Here is a 21,119-nt window from a genome sequence, read left to right as displayed (position 1 = left end):
CCCCCCCCACACACACATATTTGAGCTGATGACCTTGCATAAGGCGAGGGGAGGAGCAAGAGGGAGAAGCAGGCAAACAGAAACTTGCAAGCACCTCCGAGGCAGAGGAAGGCCGGTCCCATAGCCACCCCCCCAGCCATGCAGACTTTGAGGCTGCCCCCCAAGTTTTGCTGGAGCCTGCTGCGGCTGAGCAGCCCCCCAGGGTGAGTCTGGACCATGATCCTGAGGGGGGCAGGAAAAGTTGCCTTTTGCTGGGTGTGGGTTGGTGGTTTTTTGGGGGGGATATGAGTGTGGGGCGCTTTGGAAGGGGGTGGGGGCTGGTGGGAAAGGGGTTTAGGGGTGCAGAGGGTGGTGGGGAGATATTGAGTGTCTGGTTACAAGACCCCATAAGTGATTCCTTATGGGGGGGACGGGACGGTGGGGTTACCTGTTGGGGGGCGAAAGGAGACAGCTGTGCTGTTTTTCCTTAAATAATGTTTGGGGGGGATTTTTGGGGGTACTCTCATTTTAACTCAAGAAAATCTCAATTTTATAGTTCAAATTGGGGGAATTAAGTACAGTAAATGGACCAAAGTACAAAGATTCACAATATGTTTAGGGGTATGCGTACCCTACAGAAAAAAAGCACTGACTTTGAACTGGAAGGGATTAAACGGAAGAGTCTTAACTGGACTTTGAACAAACATACAATTATTCGTCGCTGCTTCGAACTTTACTGTGTTATTACCTTCGTAAGTCGGTCCTGCGGGCTGTTCTTCTGAATAATTCTTTCTATAGGGTAGTGAGGTGGGGGTAGTGTGGATGGGTTTAAGGAAACCAGGGGGTGGGGGCCCTAAAAACAAAATTGGGGACCCCTGCCCCACACCCGCAAAAAGCCCTTAGAAACTTGGCTGTTTCTAAAAAAATAAAATTATATGTATTTACAACCACAGCCACTTTACCTGGCCAGGTAGTTCAGGATCAATTTCACTAAACTACCCTCTTCTCCTGAATCACCCCTTGCTTTCCCCCCCTTCCCAGGTCTGGTGGGCTCCCGGCTTTGACGTACCCCCCTCCACACCCAAATGGAAGGAGACACTATGCTACGCAGACTGCGGAGGTATTTTGGGGGTGCTGGGGGGGGGCAGAGTCTATTTCTAGTTACGCCTCTTTATTTTAATGGGAATCCCTTATTCTGGTGGATCGGGCCCAGGGGCTTTTGCAGTTTGATGGTTGTACGAATGGGTTTTTGTTTTTGTTTTTTAGGGGGGAGGTTAAAAAAGGTAAGGATTTGTGGGCCGTGTGGCTTGGGACGGTTGTTGGTTCGGGTGCTGGCAAAACAGGTCTGTGAACCTTTTTAGCCCTTCCTCCATCGTTACCCTAATTTGCTGAATGCCTATTGCACACTCATTAATCTCAATTATTCTTGCAACACCCTTTGTTGGGCTTGACGCTTTCTGGGGACTGAGTAAGGTTAAGTTATAATAATAATCTGGGCGGCTTCCAGTAAAGTGTTAAAAACAATACAACAATATCCCTTTCTCCATGAGGCCTAGGAGCATGGTGGATTTAAAAACAAAAGTAGCTTTGGAAAGTCAGGCGGATTTTATCCTAGCCCCGTTATGCTCATTGAGAACCCCAGCAGCTATTGGCCTCACTTATTCCTTTCATCTTCTCCACCCCACCCCGGAAAAAGAATATACAGTGGTACCTCGCAAGACGGAAAACTCGCTAGACAAAAGGGTTTTTTGTTTTTTGAGCTGCTTCGCAAGACGATTTTCCCTATGGGCTTGTTTCGCAAGACGGAAACGTCTTGCAAGTTTGTTTCCTTTTTCTTAACACCGTTAATACAGTTGCGACTTGACTTCGAGGAGCAACTCATAGCACGCAGTGTGGTAGCCTTTTTTGAGTTTTTTGGTGATTTTTGAAGCTTTTCCAAAACTTTTCCGACACCGTGCTTCACAAGACGAAAAATTCGCCAGATGAAAAAACTCGTGGAACGAATTAATTTCGTCTTGCGAGGCACCACTGTAGATAAATTCTGAATGCCTGGTTCCCCAAACCCTTTTCAGGTTCCCATGACAGGGAGGCCAAAGTTTTATTTCCCCAGTTGAAGTGCTTTGAAGTCAGAGTGTGTCCTTAGGATTTGGTTGAAAGGCAACCCTTTCTCACCCAAATGTCTGCAACTGGCATCTATTAACTGCCCACCCCACAAAAAATGCATTTTGAACACCCCTTTTTTGTTATAAACGCTCCACCCCAGAGGCAGCTGCAACCCCACCATGGTGGAATCTAGCTACACATTTCCACCACCTCAAACCAGACGGATTTGTAACTTGTCACTTCCAGGCGTATATTATTTTGTCTTGTAAATACGCTGCTTGCTTGTAGAACAAAAAGCGGTTTACGAAGATGACGGAACAGTGAAATTATCAATAAAAAACGCTTTAAAACGGCTGTTTAAAGCAATTGGATAACAATTAAGGTCAGCAATAAGCTTAATTTTTTTTTAAACACGTGCAAACATTCCATATACCTGGGTAGGCTTGCCTAAACAAAAATGGTTTTTTGGTAATTGCTTTATTAGAAGATTTTCTTGGTAGCAATAGTACCTAAAGCATCTGTTCTCAGTTCATAGAGTCCTTCATACATTGAATGTGAAACATTACTGTTAGGGGTTTGGGGGAAAATAGAAGTGGGGAGAAAAAGGGGCAGAGAAAGTAAACTTTCATCTATCTATCTATCTATCTATCTATCATCTATCATATGCCTGCCTGCCTGTCTATACTTTGCCCGGAAAAGAGCACAAAAAAGGTCCCTGCCTGGCGTCAATAGGCAGGGAGTTCCAAAGTTTAGCTGCTGCTATGCTTAAAAGGCTGATTTCGTACAAATAATAATAACAATAATAATTTATTATTTATACCCTGCCCATCTGGCTGGGCTTCCCCAGCCACTCTGGGCAGCTTCCAACTAAATATTAAAATACAGTAATACATCAGACATTAAAAGCTTCCCTAAAGAGGGCTGCCTTCAGATGTCTTCTAAAAGTCAGATAGTTGTTTATTTCCTTGACATCTGCTGGGAGGGCGTTCCACAGGGCGGGCGCCACCACCAAGAAGGCCCTCTGCCTGGTTCCCTGTAACTTGGCTTCTCGCAGGGAGGGAACCGCCAGAAGGCCCTCGGAGCTGGACCTCAGTGTCTGGGCTGGACGAAGAGGGTGGAGATGCTCCTTCAGGTCTACTGGGCCTTTGAGGCTGTTTGGGACTTTCAAGGTCAGCACCAACACTTTGAATTGTGCTCGGAAACATCCTGGGAGCCAACGTAGGTCTTTCTGGACTGGTGTTATGTGGTCTCGGCGGCCGCTCCCAGTCCCCAGTCTGGCTGCTGCATTCTGGATTAGTTGCAGTTTCCGGGTCACCTTCAAAGGTAGCCCCACATGGAGCACATTGCAGTAGTCCAAGCGGGAGATAAATAGAGGATGTGGCGCAGGGATTGTGTGTCACCTGCAGCCCTGCCGGTTCTGCAAATCGAGGTGTTATCCTGGATATCCTTCCCTCCCTGACTTCCATGCGGCATTTTCTAGGGGAAAGGTCAGGTTACTTAATCCCCGATTTGGGAAGTATGTAGGGGAAAGGTGAGCTGTCACCAGCTGAGCCCCAGGCGCCCTGGCGATGTGGCTGCAAAAGGAGGATTGCTCATCCCAGCCGTGTTGGAATTCCTGGAACAAAGCAGCAAGTGCCCCGGCCGTCCTGGGATCCCGCCAGGATTTTCCTCTGCAGTCCCCTTCCCACTGCAGGGCTGATTTCAGGTTCGGCTCCAGTCTGAACCAGTAAGAGGGACTGTGCCGGGTTTGGCCGGAGGACCGGCTCCCTGCTCCCAGCAGTGGGCAGGCTGAATCATAGTACAGTGGATGCTCGGGTTGCGAACGTGATCCTTGTGGGAAGCACTTTAGCAATCCGCAGTGGGCTGCCTTCAGATGTCTTCTAAAGGTACAGTGGTACCTCGGGTTACATACGCTTCAGGTTACAGACTCCGCTAACCCAGAAATAGTACCTCGGGTTAAGAACTTTGCTTCAGGATGAGAACAGAAATCGGGCTCCGGTGGCGCGGCAGCAGCAAGAGGCCTCATTAACTAAAGTGGTGCTTCAGGTTAAGAACAGTTTCAGGTTAAGAGCTGACCTCTGGGACGAATTAAGTACTTAACCCGAGGTACCACTGTACAGTGGTGCCCCGCAAGAGGAATGCCTCGCAAGACGGAAAACTCGCTAGACGAAAGAGTTTTCCGTTTTGGAGGTGCTTCACAAAACGAATTTCCTATGGGCTTGCTGCGCAAGACGAAAATGTCTTGCGAGTTCCTGCTGGTTTTTTTTCCTTCCCCCCCCTTTTTCTAAGCCGCTTATCAGCTGATCCGATCAGCAGATAAGCCGCTAATAGCCGCTAATCCGCTTATCCGTCAATGGGCTTGCTTTGCAAGATGAAAAAACCGCTAGACGAAGAGAATCACAGAACGGATTCTTTTTGTCTTGCGAGGCACCACTGTAGTTGTCTATTTCCTTGACATCTGGTGGGAGGGCGTTCCACAGGGCGGGCGCCACCACCGAGAAGGCCCTGCCTGGTTCCCTGTAACCTCACTTCTCGCAATGTGGGAACCGCCAGAAGGCCCTTGGAGCTGGACCTCAGTGTCCGGGCAGAACGATGGGGGTGGAGAAGCTCCTTCAGGGATACTGGACCGAGGCTGTTTGTATCAGGTATACTGATAACAGTATACAGTATCAGGTATACGGGGCTGAGAAGAGTTGGCAATTAAAATACCCAGGCCTGAGATACCTGCTTTATGTGTGGGTTTTTTAAAAAATTAATTCTCTTTATTTACACATTAAAAATTACACATAATCAAACACATAATTCTGTTATGAAAGAAAAAAATCACACAAAAAGAAAAGAGAAAAGAGAAAAGAAGTAGAAAAGAGAAGAAAAAATGGAAAGAAAGTTAAACGAAAAACCTTATCAAAGACATGCAGTTTAAGAAATACAAACCATCATCGACATTACTATAAACATATATTTCCAGTAAGAAGTCCTTTTATCTTCACCTGATCAATTTCTCCTTGCCACTCTTATTTTCTTATCCACACCTAATCTCTGGTTTTATTCCCTGGTTTGTTAATGACTCCCTTCTATGCATTTCCTAACTTCTCATATCTTAAAATTTCTGCGTCCGTTCTTGTTCTACGGAAGACCATTCTCTTAACTCTGGAATTTAGTCTATGTTCAATCAAGAGTAATCATTGGAAACATATTTCATCATCTAATTTTTTAAAAACATCCCATTCTGCTTTGATTCTCGGCCGAGGTCCTTCTGTTGACTGGTCAGCAGGTGGATAAGTCAACAAAGCTTTATATATAATTTCTCTAGCCGGAAATTACCAAACAACGTTCTTGTTGCTTTTTGCAGGCCGTGCTGGATAAATCGAGTGCTAAGTCCGACGCAGTTTCCCAAGCGATACCGGAAAAGAAACCTTTAATTGCAGTAGGTGCTTTTTTCCTATTTTGGGGCGGGGACGACGACAGGGAATTGATGGTGGGGAAGATATTCGGCAGATTGAATTGAATTTTCAGAAAAACAAAGATGGGCTTAGGTGGTGGTCTGGTTCTCTGACCTGCCACCCCAATTTCGAGGGATAATGCTGTCGTGAAAAATCGGAGTCGTTTATTGCTGTGCAAACCCCTGATCTCCCCACTGCCTTGAGCTTCCAGGATGTTACGGGGTATTCACAAACATTCATTCTCTGTGCTCGGAGGGTGGTGGGGGAGAGGGCTGCCTAGGCAAGGCCCTCCAAGTGTTTTGGGACGTAACTGTTTGAAAGGCTGCCTTTTAAATTAAATGCCTCTTGAGAGTCCCATGGTCTGCAAGAAGATCCAACCTCTCCATTCTGAAGGAAACCAGCCCTGAGTGCTCACTGGAAGGTCAGATCCTGAAGCTGAGGCTCCAAGACTTTGGCCACCTCAGGAGAAGAGAAGACTCCCTGGAAAAGACCCTGATGTTGGGAAAGATGGAGGGCGCAAGGAGAAGGGGACGACGGAGGACGAGATGGTTGGACAGTGTTCTCGAAGCTACCAGCATGAGATTGACCAAACTGCGGGAGGCAGTGGAAGACAGGAGGGTCTGGCGTGCTCTGGTCCAGGGGGTCACGAAGAGGCTAACATGACTAAATGACTAAACAACAACAGGAAGAACATAAGGATTGCCATTCCGGATCAGGCCAGAGGCCCCACCTAGGCCGTCACCCTGTTCTCGCCGGGTCCACCCTGGTGCACATTATCGGAAACCCCCGAGCAGGATCCGAACACAAGACCCTCTCCCCTCCTGTGGTTTCCAGCGACTGGCGTCAAAAGCAACTTTCCCTCCGACAGCGGAGCCGTTTTCCAAAAATATAGCTAAATGCAAATTAACAAATATAATTAAATGGGCTGATAAGGGTGTGAGCGCGACGGCCCTGGCAGCTAATTATAGGGCAGGTATAATTCCAAAACGTACGCGCGTGGGCGTTTCTGCACCGGCAAAAGTTGGCTGGTATTAATATCTCCCCTGCCTTTATTCTCCTTTGCAGAGGGAGACGTGGTTTAAATTTATGTCGGTCTGCATGCGGCTGTCGGTTGTGAGCTACCGCAGGAGCACCTGGACCGACATGGGCTGTTTCTGTTACGCAGAGTGAGGCCCTCTGGTCCAGGCTGGCTGGCTGGTTCTCCAGGGTCTCTGATTGCTTCTTCCAAGCCCTTCACGGAGGGGGCAGGATTTGAACCCGAGACCTTATGCAGGCCATGCATGTGCCTTTCCCGCCAGATTCCTAAGAATGAGAGGAAAACCTGCTGGATCAAGCCCATGGCCCGGCCAGCCCAGGATCCTGTGCTCACAGTGGCCAACCATGTGCAGGATCCGATCGCAAGAGCCCTTTTCCCTCCTCCTGTGGCTTCCAGCGACCGATATTTTTATATCTATACATAATTTTTATTAATAACATTCCAATTGGTAACAGATCAAATCAAATCTTGCCACATCATAATGCAAATATACCCACAACGTAACTGGCTGTGTTTAACTATATAAATTCTTTATACATCATATAAACATAACTCTTTTCACATTACAGTGGTGCCCCGCAAGACGAATGCCTTGCAAGACGGAAAACTCGCTAGACGAAAGAGTTTTCCGTTTTGGAGGTGCTTCGCCAAACGAATTTCCTATGGGCTTGCTTCGCAAGACGACAATGTCTTGCGAGTTCCTGCGGTTTTTTTCCCCTCCCCCCCCCTTTTCTAAGCCGCTAAGCCGCTTATCAGCTGATCGGATCAGCAGATAAGCCGCTAAAAGCCGCTAATAGCGCTAATCCACTAATCCGTCAATGGGCTTGCTTCGCAAGACGAAAAAACCGCTAGACGAAGAACGGATTCTTTTCGTCTTGCGAGGCACCACTGTATCTAATTGAGTAGAAGCAATTAAGGACCAACATTTAGAACAGGAAATGCAAATAGATCACTTCTTATGTACGTAATTGTCCAAATGGAAGCTTTTTGTGTTCTACGTATGTCTTAGCGCATACAAGTGTCAAACGTAACAACTTTAAGGAGCAGTACTCGCAAAAGATGGAACTTTTCTGTCAGGGAACTGACATCGGAGCTAGAGGCGGAGGGAAGGCTCTCAAATAATGCTGGAGGGCCCAGCAGGGAGAGAGGCAGCTCCGCAGATGGGGAAGCAAATCAGCGTAACACCAGGGATATAGAGGGGCTGATGGGGGAATCGGCGAGAGGGCTCCAGGACTCTTCACCGGACACCAGCGGGGAGAGCACAGGTCCTCCGCTACCCATGCCCACCCTGCGCAGGAGACTTCCGCGCAGAGAGAGTAGGAGGAGACTGGGTGTCAAACAACTTTTATGTTGGAAAAGATTTAAGAAACGCCCACTGACGGATTCTGCTAGCGACTGAGGCAGCCACGAAGTGAAGGGCTGTCCAGACAGAAAGGTTTAGCAAGGCAACATAGCCAGGAGAGGCGGCAACTTACGCACGAGCAACCCCATACCCGTTACATTTTCTTTGTAATGTTCCACAACTGCCTTTGCAAAGTACGGTTGTTGCATGCAGCTGCTGAATGCAGGTATCAGACGAAGGACACGAAAGATCTTAACATGTGCCTTTGCAAAATATAGTTGCTGTATGCCGGTGTCAGTCGAAAGAACTTAAACGTGACAAAGATTCCCGGAATAATACCTTGTTTTGCCTTGCCGGGCTTCGTCAGCCGTGCATAATCATAATACAAAAAAATAAAGCCAGTTATATATTCCAAATTAAAAAATTTAATGGGACTTCCCATGTTCTGGCTGTCGGGAGAAAGTTTCTTTCACTTCTCTTGTTTTTTCCAGTTTCATAATTCCGCTCTTAACCTTTGTCTTATCATTGCAATCGCTGGTGTATCATATTTATCAAGTCCGTATGTCTATTAACCTGCAAGAGGCCTTTTTATTCCGTCTTGTTATCCATTGGTTGATTTTCCGCTTGCCCTCCCTTCATTCCACAGTTTTATCTTCAAGCTCTGGGCTCTCTTTCGTTTGAGTTAGGCGCAGCAGTCTTTCAGATCTTTTAACGAGATGATAGTCCAAATACGAGTTTTCCGTAGAAAAGAAAATCCTAGCTTGCTAGCCCCCGGGCCCTAGGGGAAGCTTGCAAAGACCAACAATTCACCCTCATTTTCACATTAATCCATATACAGAAGCAGATGCAGCTTTTGGTGTGAAATATTAAAAAATGAAGATCATGGCCACTGGTCCCATCACCTCCTGGCAAATAGAAGGGGAAGAAATGGAGGCAGTGAGAGATTTTACTTTCTTGGGCTCCATGATCACTGCACATGGTAACAGCAGTCCCGAAATTAAAAGACGCCTGCTTCTTGGGAGAAAAGCAATGACAAACCTAGACAGCATCTTAAAAAGCAGAGGCATCACCTTGCCAACAAAGGTCCATATAGTTAAAGCTGTGGTTTTCCCAGTAGTGATGTATGGAAGTGAGAGCTGGACCATAAAGAAGGCTGATGGCCGAAGAATGGATGCTTTTGAATTCTGGTGCTGGAGGAGACTCTTGAGAGTCCCACGGACTGCAAGAAGATCAAACCTCTCCATTCTGAAGGAAATGAGCCCTGAGTGCTCACTGGAAGGACAGATCCTGAAGCTGAGGCTCCAAGACTTTGGCCACCTCATGAGAAGAGAAGACTCCCTGGAAAAGACCCTGATGTTGGGAAAGATGGAGGGCGCAAGGAGAAGGGGACGATGGAGGACAAGATGGTGGGACAGTGTTCTTGAAGTGACCAGCATGAGTCTGACCAAACTGCAGGAGGCAGTGTAAGACAGGAGAGCCTGGCGTGCTCTGGTCCAGGGGGTCACGAAGAATTGGACATGACTAAACGACTAAACAACAACAACATTCCCCAGTTGTATTCCATCGGTTGTCTTCATCTCCCACTCATAGCCTCACAGCCTATGCCATTATCTCATCCCAGCAACCAATATTGAGAAGTACCGTATTTTTTGCTCCATAAGACGCACCTTTTTCTTCCGAAAAAGCAAGGGGAAATGTCTGTGCGTCTTATTGAGCGAATGCGTGGTCCCTGGAGCTGAATTGCCCAGCGGCAAAAAGCAGATCATGCTTTTTTTTTTTTGAAAGAGGGAAGTGGGTGTTGAAACAAAGCCGCTGATCGGTTCGGGGAGAGAGATAAGGGACGCTAGAGATAAAGGAGGCTGCCTGGGAGGGTGGTGGTAAAGACAGTAAACTTGCAAAGGGGGGAAACAGGAAGACCAAAGCAATAAGGAGAGAAATGAGAAGAAAAGGAAGAGCAAAAAACTGTTCCAGCTAAGAAAAAGACACTAAGGCAAACAAGAGGGAAGGGAGTGTTGAAAGGAAACAGCTGATCGGTGGGATCAGGAGAGAGATAAGGGACTCTAGAGATAAAGGAGGCTGCCTGGGAGTGGGGAGGTAAAAGCCCATGGATCCTCAGGAATTTTGCATTGGGGTACCCCAAATTCACCATCAGATCACATAGCATGTCCATGGCTACAGCCTGCACCAAAAAAATCACGCACCCACTGTTGCGTGGGGCCGCAATAGCGCAAAAACGTGGTTACAAATCATGGATCCACATGGATCCTCAGGATTTTTGCATTGGGTCACCCCAAATTCACCATCAGATCACATGTCTGTGGCCACAGCATGAACCACAAAAATCAACCAAACCTCCACTGTTTGGTTCAGAATATTTTTTTTCTTGTTTTCCTCTTCTAAAAACTAGGTGCGTCTTATGGAGCAAAAAATACGGTATTACTGCCTCCAGAGCCCTCCTGACTACTTGTCCTCCCTGAGTTGGTCTAATCCATCTTTAAAGGCTTCCATGTTGGCTGCCGTCCTTCCCTCCAGTGGCAGGGAGTTCCAGAGTTTCTATGCATTGTTTACCGAACGGCTTCCTTTTTAATCTGTCCTGAATACCTCCAACATTCAGCTTCTAGTGCTGTGAGAGAGGGAGAAAACGTTTCTTTCTTTCTCTGGGATATGCATGATTTTATCAAATTCCGTCGTGCCGGCTCTCACTTGCATTTCCTCTAAATTTAAGAAGCCCCAAGTGTTGCAACTCTTCCTCTTGTTCTCCATCCAGGAGTCGAAGTCATTTGCCGTTGGGATGTTCAAGGGCCAGGTCAACACAGAACAAGTCTTCCCTTACCCTTCAGGTAAACACCAGGGGCTTGGAGAGGAGATGGGTTGGAGGACTTTAACGTTTGATGTATTACTGTGTTTTAGTTCATTGGAAGCTGCCCAGAGTGGCTGGGTAACCTCGTCAGATGGGCAGCATGTAGATGATGATAATAATAATAATAATAATAATAATAATAATAATGGTTAAGACTATTGGGAAATGATTCATAATGAATTGAAAAAAATGTTTAAAAGTACAGTGGTGCCTCGCAAGACGAAAAGCATCCGTTCTGTGATTCTCTTCGTCTAGCGGTTTTTTCGTCTTGCGAAGCAAGCCCATTGACGGATTAGCGCTATTAGCGGCTTTTAGCGGCTTATCGGATCAGCTGATAAGCGGCTTGGCGGCTTAAAAAAAGGGGGGAAGGGGGGGGCCGCAGGAACTCGCAAGACATTTTCGTCTTGCGAAGCAAGCCCATAGGAGATTCGTTTTGCGAAGCACCTCCAAAACGGAAAACTCTTTCGTCTAGCGAGTTTTCCGTCTTGCGAGGCATTCGTCTTGCGGGGCACCACTGTAATTCAGACTGAAATTCCCAGCTGTCATAAAAGGTTATTTATGTATGCCACTACTGCGGCCCGTCCTTTGTTAGCCCCAAAATGGAAAACGAGCGAGGTCCCAACCAAAGAAGAATGGCAACTTAAGTTGACAGAATATGCCCAGCTTGCAGACGTATAGAATGAGAGAACAAGAAGATGATACTTTTAAAGAAGACTGGAAAACGTTGATTGACTATATGGGAAATAATTGTGTACAGCTGGAAACGCTGGCAGCATTAAGATCAATTCAGCAGTGTAAACAAGTTTTGATGGGTGCAATAATGGAATACTGAATGGTGTCGTTTTTGTGAAATATGCAGGGATTCGTGATATGTAAAATGAACCATGGAAAGAGAAGAAAGGGAAATCATTGGTATCTTAAGGATGTAGAATGGGTATTTTAAATTGTAAAACTGAAAACTTAATAAAATTATATACAGAAGGAAAGGAAATGCAAATAATAATATTATTATTATAATAGCAATTCATACACCTGCCAGAAACCCAGCCCAAGACCCCCTTCATTTTGAGTCCTGGGTCTACCTCAATTCCTGTACTTTCCTCCTGAGGCCTAGGCACTTCAATCAGCGGCCCATTTTTGACCTAGTCCAGGCATCCCCAACCTTCGTCCCTCCAGATATTTTGGACTACAATTCCCATCATCCCTGACCACTGGTCCTGTTAGCTAGGGATCATGGGAGTTGTAGTCCCAAAACATCTGGAGGGCCGAGTTTGGGGATGCCTGACCTAGTCCTAGAGACCATGGGTAGGCAAACTTAGGCCCAAATCCAGGCCAATTGCCTTCTAAATCCGGCCCGCGGACGGTCCAGGAATCAGCGTGTTTTTACATGAGCAGAATATGTCCTTTTATTTAAAATGCATCTCTGGGTTATTTGTGGGGCACAGGAATTTGTTCATTATTATTTTTTTCAAAATATAGTCCGGCCCCCCACATGGTCTGAGGGACCCCCCTGCTGAAAAAGTTTGCTGACCCCTGAACTAGCCAAACAAATTTCTTAATCTCGCTTCCTTCTTCCGTAAAGGGCAAGGCAAAGGGAGGTCTGTGGGTTTGCATTTTAAGTCTAAGAACTTTGGCTGAGGATAGGAAAGGCCAACTCTAGGTGTGCAGGGCTAAGTTGCCCCCTTTTCCTTAATAACAATAATTGATTATTTATACCCCACCCATCTGGCTGGGTTTCCCCAGCCACTCTGGGCGGCTTCCAAATGAATATTAAAAACACGTGGCTTGGCGTGCAGTTAAGAGAATCCAGCCAGCCATCTAAAAAAACCAATGCAATTCTGGGCCGCATCAATAGGAGTATAGCATCTAGATCAAGGGAAGTAATAGTGCCACTGTATTCTGCTCTGGTCAGACCTCACCTGGAGTACTGTGTCCAGTTCTGGGCACCACAGTTCAAGAAGGACACTGACAAACTGGAACGTGTCCAGAGGAGGGCAACCAAAATGGTCAAAGGCCTGGAAACGATGCCTTATGAGGAACGGCTAAGGGAGCTGGGCATGTTTAGCCTGGAGAAGAGGAGGTTAAGGGGTGATATGATAGCCATGTTCCAATATATAAAAGGATGTCACATAGAGGAGGGAGAAAGGTTGTTTTCTGCTGCTCCAGAGGAGCGGACACGGAGCAATGGATCCAAACTACAAGAAAGAAGATTCCACCTAAACATTAGGAAGAACTTCCTGACAGTAAGAGCTGTTTGACAGTGGAATTTGCTGCCAAGGAGTGTGGTGGAGTCTCCTACTTTGGAGGTCTTTAAGCAGAGGCTTGACAACCATATGTCAGGAGTGCTCTGATGGTGTTTCCTGCTTGGCAGGGGGTTGGACTCGATGGCCCTTGTGGTCTCTTCCAACTCTATGATTCTATGATTCTATGATCTCAGATGGGAAAAGCTTGGAGAGTCTAAAAAGCAGAAGGAGGCAAGGAAATCCAAATTGGTTCCGCCGCAAGGTGCATGTTGGGGTTTGGAAAAGCAGTTTGCTAGGAGGGCTAGCAGGCTAGCAGGGGCTGATGTTTTCCTTCCCTTCTCTTATTACAGTTCTCAATGAAGATCAAGCGCAGACGCTGAGAGAGCTGGTGGGCCCCGTCTCTCGGTTCTTTGAGGTGAGGACTCCCAGAATGGCATCTGTCTTAATAATAATAATAATAATAATAATAATAATAATAATAATAATAATTTATTAGGGCAGGGCCAGAATTATGTGGGTGGGAATTGAGGAGAAATGGCAGGTTTTGTCTGAACCTTGGGGGACGCATTCCCAACAGTGAGGGGAAACGCAGAATGGATTTAAATCACAGATAGGCAAACTTGGGCTGGATCCGGCCCAATCGCCTTCTCAATCCGGCTTGCGGAAGGTCCGGGAATCGGTGTGTTTTTACATGAGTAGAATGCGTCCCTTTATTTAAAATGCATCTCTGGGTTATTTGTGGGGTATAAGAATTTGTTTATTTCCTCCCCCCCAAAAAATATAGTCCGGCCCCCCACAAGGTTGGAGGGACGGTGGACCGGCCCCCTGCTGAAAAAGTTTGCTGACCCCTGGTTTAAATAGATGCTTTTCCCATCATCTGACTCTCCCTCCCTCCCTCTCTCCACCAGGAGGTGAACGACCCAGCCAAAAATGATGCGCTGGAGAAAGTGGAGGACAAGACCATGGAAGGCCTCAAGGAGCTGGGAGCTTTTGGCTTGCAAATCCCCGTCGAGCTCGGCGGGCTGGGGCTCAGCAACACCCAGGTGAGGCTTGAGGGCTGGCGCCCCCCCCATCCTTCCCCTAAATGCTACCAGACTCGGAGGGAAGCCTAGGAACATAGTTGTCAACCGTCCCGTATTTGCCGGGAAACTCCCTTATCCCAGCGCCATGTCCCGCTGCTTATTGATGATGTCCCTTAACTTTCCCGGGTTTCAAAGGAAGCAGCTCCTCTCCCTCCCTCCCTCCCTGCCGGCCAGGGAGGAGGGAGGCTCCAACTGTGTTGCTTGGCTGCCTGGCCCGCCCCCCTCCGGCCTCCTCTCACCAGCCTCGGCCCCCGGGAACCCCTCCCCGCTGGGACTGAGGAGCCTTGAGAGGAGAGCGAGGGCAACCATAGAGAAAGCAGTTCAGAGAGAGGAGGAGGAGGAGGCGCAGACAGGTGTTCCAAGGGCTAACTATAGAGGGGGAAAGCGGAGGAAGGACCGCAAGAGCTTCTCCCATAGATTTGTAGTAGTAGACTAGTGTAGATGGTCTGATCTGTGGGTTTACTTCGGGCGCTATTCCCCCCCCTCCTCCTGCCCCGCCTGGTGGAATTGAGAGCTGCAGATGGAGCACGAGAGAAAAGATACAGAACTGCAGCAGCATCTTCATAGCTTGGACATCGTTTTGCGCGAAAAGTGGTTGCTGCTTGTAGTTATTTAATTGCAGTGTTTCATCGGCTGGTGTCTTGAGCAGCAACCTCTGGAAACGAAGGGCTAAAACCCGGCACTGCTCTCCCAAATTATCTGGTCCCTTTTAACTTCGTATTTCAGCTGGTTGACTAAAATCCCTTATTTTGGCTGCTGGTCCCTTATTTTCAAATCTGTAAGTTGACAGCTATGCCTAGGAAGGAAACGACATGGAGGTTTGTGAGCTTAGAGGGATTTCCTGCTGCTCTGTGCAGCCATTGGTCAAGTTGCTGTGATGTCATGGAATGTTCTCAGACATTGTCCTTTCAGGGATGGGGGTGGCTTTCCTGCTTTGAGGAAGGCTGAGCTTTCTCGCCACTGAGAAAAATGTGCTCTGACCATGCTCAGAGGCGCGAGAGAGAGCTTTGAATACTTCGCGGCCGACGACTCCTTCTTTTTCTCTCTTCCCGCCGCAGTATGCGCGAATGGTGGAGCTCGTCGGCATGCACGACCTGGGGGTGGGCATCACCTTGGGGGCCCACCAGTCGATCGGGTTTAAGGGCATCCTCCTCTATGGCACTAAGGAGCAGAAGGAAAAGTACCTCCCCAAATTGGCAACAGGTAAGGGGTCGTGGCCTGGGGGGGGGGAGCTGAGGGGCAGAGACATCATAACCAGTGGCAGGCAATGGGGAGGAGGGGGCAGAATAAGGGGCAAAGGAAGGAAGTTGAGGGAGGGAAGTGCACCCTGCAACACGGTCCCTCCTGCTGCGTGAATCCCCGCTTCAAGGGTTCCTCACTTCACAAGTTCCCCCTTTCGCCGCCCAACATCCCAGTGGGGCCATTCAGCTGCCTAAATTCCCTTTCATCATGGTGTTTGCGTGTTTTTTGTGTGTGCACGAGGATGGGTTGTGTTATTATTTTTATTTTTTGAAATAAACTTTCAACAAAATCCATGTACAGTCATACCTCTGGTTGCGAACGTGATCCTTGAGGGAGGCATGTTCGCAACCGAGCGCTGAAACCCGGAAGTAACCCATTCCGGTAATTCCGGGTTCGGTGCAGTCCGCAACCCGAAAACGCGCAACCCGCAGCGTTCGCAACCCGAGGTATGACTGTAGCGAGATCTCTCTGAATCTCATGACTGCCTCCCTTCCAAGGGTCCTAGTGTCAATATTTACATCTGCATATCAGTCCATTATCCACATTTTTTATCCATCTAAATCATGGATAGGCAAAGGAAGGCCCAGGGGGTTGGATCCGGCCCAATCGCCTTTTCAATCTGGCCCGCGGACGGTCTGGGAATCAGTGTGTTTTTACGAGAGTAGAATGTGTCCTATTATTTAAAATGCATCTCTGGGTTACTTGTGGGGCATAGGAATTCATTCTTTTCCCCCTTCAAATTATAGTCTGGCCCCCCACATGGTCTGAGGGACAGTGGACCGGCCCCCTGCTAAAAACGTTTGCTAACCACTGGACTAAAGTGTTCATAGTCTTTGTTACCTTGCAAGTGAGATTAAAATCCTGCTAGTGTTTCCTCTGCTTACAGTGGGAAATAAATTATATACACCCCCCCCATTCTTTTTTAAAAGTTCTTATCTTCTTGGTTCCTGAGCTTTCCAGTTAATTTGGCCATTTCGGCTAGTCCATCAACTTGGTTTGTCGTTCTTCCCTGGTCGGGATTTTTTCTTCTTTCCCATCCGGGTTGTGTTATTTGGATCACGAGGGTTGAGGCATGCTTATATCGCACAAAACTTGGAAGCCGCTTCAGACCTTGTAGGCAAAGGTGGCTGTGCATATTTTGGGTGCCTCTGTATTCCCATGACGACCCCTTTATAAAAAATAAAATAAAATAAACCCCTCTAGGTGAGACCATTGCTGCGTACTGCCTGACGGAACCCACTAGCGGCTCGGACGCGGCTTCCATCCGATCCACGGCTGAACTCAGCCCCTGCGGCACTTACTACACTCTCAACGGGAGCAAGATTTGGATCAGGTGAGTTGGGGGCCAGCCTGGGTGGGTAGGTGGAGGAGGAGGAGACACGGATTGGGGCAGGGTGGGGGGAGTGTTTGCCACCCACCTTGGAGCAGAGATTTCACCAAAAAGAGCCTTGAACCTGCCACACTTCTCTTTGGAAAACACCCCCTTCCTCAGTATATTTTGGATATTTTTTTATACTGCCGTTTTTGATCATATATTACTACATATATTTGATAGTAGTAATTTTGATCATATATTACTACTATCAAATATATAAAAGGATGTCACATAGAGGAGGGAGAAAGGTTGTTTTCTGCTGCTCCAGAGAAGCGGACACGGAGCAATGGATCCAAACTACAAGAAAGAAGATTCCACCTAAACATTAGGAAGAACTTCCTGACAGTAAGAGCTGTTTGACAGTGGAATTTGCTGCCAAGGAGTGTGGTGGAGTCTCCTACTTTGGAGGTCTTTAAGCAGAGGCTTGACAACCATCTGTCAGGAGTGCTCTGATGGTGTTTGCTGCTTGGCAGGGGGTTGGACTCGATGGCCCTTGTGGTCTCTTCCAACTCTTCTATGATTCTACTATTATTATTATTTATTGAATATATATACCGCCCTATATCCAGAGGTCTCAGGGAGGTTCACATAAAAAGATCACAGTGTGAAAAATAAAAATAAAAGCAATGACCCAATAATACAGCCCCCCAAAAGAGCCACATTTTAAAAGGGTATGGGATGTTGATCAGGTCAACCAAAGGCCTGGTTAAAAAGGAATGTGTTTTTATATCTATATATCTATATCTATATATCATCTATATCTATATATCGATCTATCTCAATGTGTGTATGTGTATTAACACACACACACACATATATTTACTGACCTGTATTATTATTTTTAGATGAATCCCCCCCCCCCCTATTTTTCGCTCTACAGGATGCACCTGACCACAGGACGCAACTTGTTTTACAACAAGAAAAAACATTCTCCCCCTCTCTGCTCAGCGCCCCTTCAGCCAAGCGGCAGGAGAAACGGAGCCCCTTCCATTTCTCCTCCCGCTTGGCTGAAGGGGCGCTGCGCAGCTCTCCCTCTCTGCTGAAGCCGGGAGAGTCAGCAAAAGGAACCCGAAGCCTCCGGAGCGCAGCAGGAACTCGCGCTGCAATCCGAAGGCTTCAGGCGGCTATCCCTGAAGCCTGGAGAGCGAGAGGGGTCAGTGCGCACCGACGCTTCTCGCTCTCCAGACTTCAGCGATAGCAATGCAAAGCCTCCAGAGCATGGAGGGAGCGCTCCCTCTGCGCTTTGGAGGCTTCACGTTGCTATTGCTGAAGCCAAGGAGCCTGCATTCGCTCCATAAGACGCACACACATTTCTCCTTAATTTTTGGAGGGGAAAAAGTGCGTCCTATAGAGCAAAAAATACAGTATATTAATATAGACCTTCAAATGTGAGGTTGGAGGCTTGCCTGTGGTCCTGCAGTTACGAGCGCCAACCCCCCCCCCCCGGCGAATCCTGACTGGCAAATCTCTTGCAGCAACGGCGGCCTTGCGGATATATTCACCGTTTTCGCAAAAACGAAGATAAGGGACGAGGCAACTGGGGAAGTGAAGGACAAGATCACGGCCTTCATAGTGGAGCGGGCCTTTGGGGGCGTCACACGGTGAGTAGGATCGGAGCAAGCCGCCTCACTCCAGCTTCGGCTTATTCCTCTACCCGGGCCAGTATTGCCTGCTCTGGCTCTCAGCTGCTCTCCAGATTCTCAGGCCACGCACAGGAGGAGAGATTTCCTGGCTCTGCTCACTGGAGATTGAACTTGAGAGCTTCTGCGTTAAAAAAATGGGGAATTTACAAGAATGCCTGCAAATCATACGTACGTGAACATTTAAAATTGGGGACTCTCCACTAACTTATTACAGTAAGGTGCTTCCTTAATCGTCAGTGCTTGGCGACGTAGAAAAATTTCCTGCAGGCATTTAAACGTTAAAACGCATTAACTGTATTTTTCCTTGTACAAGACTGTATTTTTTCCCTAATTTTTTAAGTTTAAAATTGGGGGTCGTCTTATACATGGATAGGGCATAGGGGGGACTGGCAATCCCCCCCCAAAGCTCAGCAACTCTGGCCTATCATCCCCCTAAAAAGATTAACAACTCTGTGTAATCTTCCCCTATTTTATTAATTTGAAGTTCCCAAAAAGGGGGGGGGGTGTTATACACAGAAAAATACGGTATTTATCTCGCCTCCCTCCAGCGGACCCCCAGAGAAGAAGATGGGCATCAAGGCGTCCAACACGGCCGAGGTCCACTTTGACGGGTGCCGTGTCCCTGTCGAGAATGTCATAGGGGCCCCTGGCTCTGGGTTCAAGGTGGCCATGAATATCCTGAACAACGGGCGGTTTGGCATGGCTGCTGCCATGGCCGGCACCATACGGGGCCTGATCACCAAAGCGGTGAGTAAGTCTCATAGTACCTTTGGTTTGTTGAGTTGGAAAGGGACCCCCCTCTTTCCAATTTTTTTAATGCTTGATGTTTTAGCGTGTTCCTATATCTGCTGGGGGACACGGGTGGCGCTGTGGGTTAAACCACAGAGCCTAGGACTTGCCAAGATCAGAAGGTTGGTGGTTTGAATCCCCATTACAGGGTGAGCTCCCGTTGCTCGGTCCCTGCTCCTGCCAACCTAGCAGTTCGAAAGCACGCCAAAGTGCAAGTAGATAAAGAGGTACCACTCTGGCAGGAAGGTAAACGGCGTTTCCGTGCGCTGCTCTGGTTCGCCAGAAGCGGCTTAGTCCTGCTGGCCACATGACCCGGAAGCTGTACGCCGGCTCCCTCGGCGAGTAAAGCGAGATGAGTGCCACAACCCCAGAGTCGTTGGCGGCTGGACTTAACTGTCAGGGGTCCCTTTACCTTTACCCCTTATGGCTTTGATCTATAGGCTACCACTAAAATGAGGCTTCATTTTAAGCTGCATTTTAAACTGTATTCTAACTTATATTTTAATCTACTGGTTTTTTTGTTTTTTTAATGTTTTTACTATATTTATATTCAGTGTTAGGTGACCTGAGCCAGGACTTGGCCGGGGAGGGCAGGGTATAAATATATTATTATTATTATTATTATTATTATTATTATTATTATTATTATTATCCAAAAAGGTGAACTACGCAGCAAACAGGACCCAGTTTGGAGACAAAATCCACAACTTCGAGGGAATTCAGGAGAAACTGGCTCGCATGGCAGTTCTACAATACGTGACAGAGGTGAGGGCAAAGGCGAAAGTGAGCTAGCACATGGGGTTGGGGCAGCGATGCGCCAACTGCTGTGGCGTGCCGAAAAAGCGCACTGCTCAGCGCCAAAGCCCCCCGACTGTAGCCCGTCCTGACCCGCCACCTTCCCCCAGCCTGGCAACGCGCCTTTAAATCTTTGCTTCATATGGACTAGCAACTTGAGAAGAACATCAAGAGGATCCCTGTAGCGGGATCAGGCCAAAGCCCATCTAGCCCAGTTTCCTGTTCTCACAGTGGCCAACCGGGGGTGCGGGGATGAGTGCAACTGAATTCCCGAAAGGGTTGTAAACTGAAAGGTGAAATTAACAGGACGCACCCAGAAGCTGTTGGTTTCAGCACATCCTGTTACGACGCAGACTTTTTCAAAACAGTGATGGAGCAGAGCGTGGGTAGGCAAACTAAGGCCCGGGGGCCGGATCCGGCCCAGTCGCCTTCTAAATCCAGCCTGCGGATGGTCTGGGAATCAGCGTGAGTTGAAATGTGCCCTTTTCTTTAAAATGCATCTCTGGGTTACAGTGGTACCTCGGGTTACATACGCTTCAGGTTACACACTCCACTAACCCAGAAATAGTGCTGCAGGTTAAGAACTTTGCTTCAGAACAGAAATCGGGCTCCGGCGGAGCGGCAGCAGCAGGAGGCCCCATTAGCTAAAGTGGTGCTTCAGGTTAAGAACAGTTTCAGGTTAAGAACGGACCTCCAGAATGAATTAAGTACTTAACCTGAGGTACCACTGTATTTGTGGGGCCTGCCTGGTGTTTTTACATGAGTAGAACGTGTGCTTTTATTTAAAATGCATCTCTGGGTTATTTGTGGGTTATTTGTTCATTTCCCCCTCCTCCAAAAAAAATATAACCCGGCCCCCCACAAGGTCTGAGAGACAGTGGACCGGCCCCCTGCTGGAAAAGTTTGCTGACCCCTGAAGCAGAATCTCACTCCCTTGGCTCTTTTCCTCTTCCCTACAGTCCATGGCATACATGATCAGCGCGAATATGGACCAAGGAGCGACCGACTTCCAGATCGAGGCGGCCATCAGCAAAATCTTTGGCTCGGTGAGAAAGGGGCCTGGTGGGAAATGGGGAAGGTGGCCTTGCCCCCTTGTCTGTCGGTCACCTGTTTGGCTGCACCCCTGTTTTAATGGGCAAAGTCCCTCTGTTTTGACCATCTCCCTTAGCGGCGGCTGCTGCTGCTGG

At 47.9% G+C, this 21,119-nt stretch overlaps 1 protein-coding gene across 1 annotated transcript in view; it reads left to right on the top strand.

Annotated features, from left to right (window-relative positions):
* Positions 1–17: 17 nt before the first annotated feature.
* ACADVL (acyl-CoA dehydrogenase very long chain) overlaps positions 18–21,119 on the top strand; it is a 35,003-nt gene continuing 13,901 nt past the window's right edge. Inside the window, exons 1-12 of the mRNA XM_083472639.1 lie at positions 18–203; positions 1,021–1,099; positions 5,435–5,509; positions 10,671–10,743; positions 13,357–13,421; positions 13,915–14,049; positions 15,147–15,291; positions 16,534–16,663; positions 18,181–18,306; positions 18,897–19,095; positions 19,798–19,902; positions 20,892–20,978. Of these exons, the coding sequence (XP_083328765.1) occupies positions 139–203; positions 1,021–1,099; positions 5,435–5,509; positions 10,671–10,743; positions 13,357–13,421; positions 13,915–14,049; positions 15,147–15,291; positions 16,534–16,663; positions 18,181–18,306; positions 18,897–19,095; positions 19,798–19,902; positions 20,892–20,978 (1,284 nt within the window). The 5' untranslated portion in view covers positions 18–138. The remainder of the gene's footprint in view (positions 204–1,020; positions 1,100–5,434; positions 5,510–10,670; positions 10,744–13,356; positions 13,422–13,914; positions 14,050–15,146; positions 15,292–16,533; positions 16,664–18,180; positions 18,307–18,896; positions 19,096–19,797; positions 19,903–20,891; positions 20,979–21,119) is intronic.

Source organism: Podarcis liolepis (genome assembly GCF_965112155.1).
Source record: "Podarcis liolepis genome assembly, chromosome: 13".
NCBI lineage: Eukaryota > Metazoa > Chordata > Lepidosauria > Squamata > Lacertidae > Podarcis > Podarcis liolepis.
This window is presented reverse-complemented; position numbering and strand designations above follow the sequence as displayed.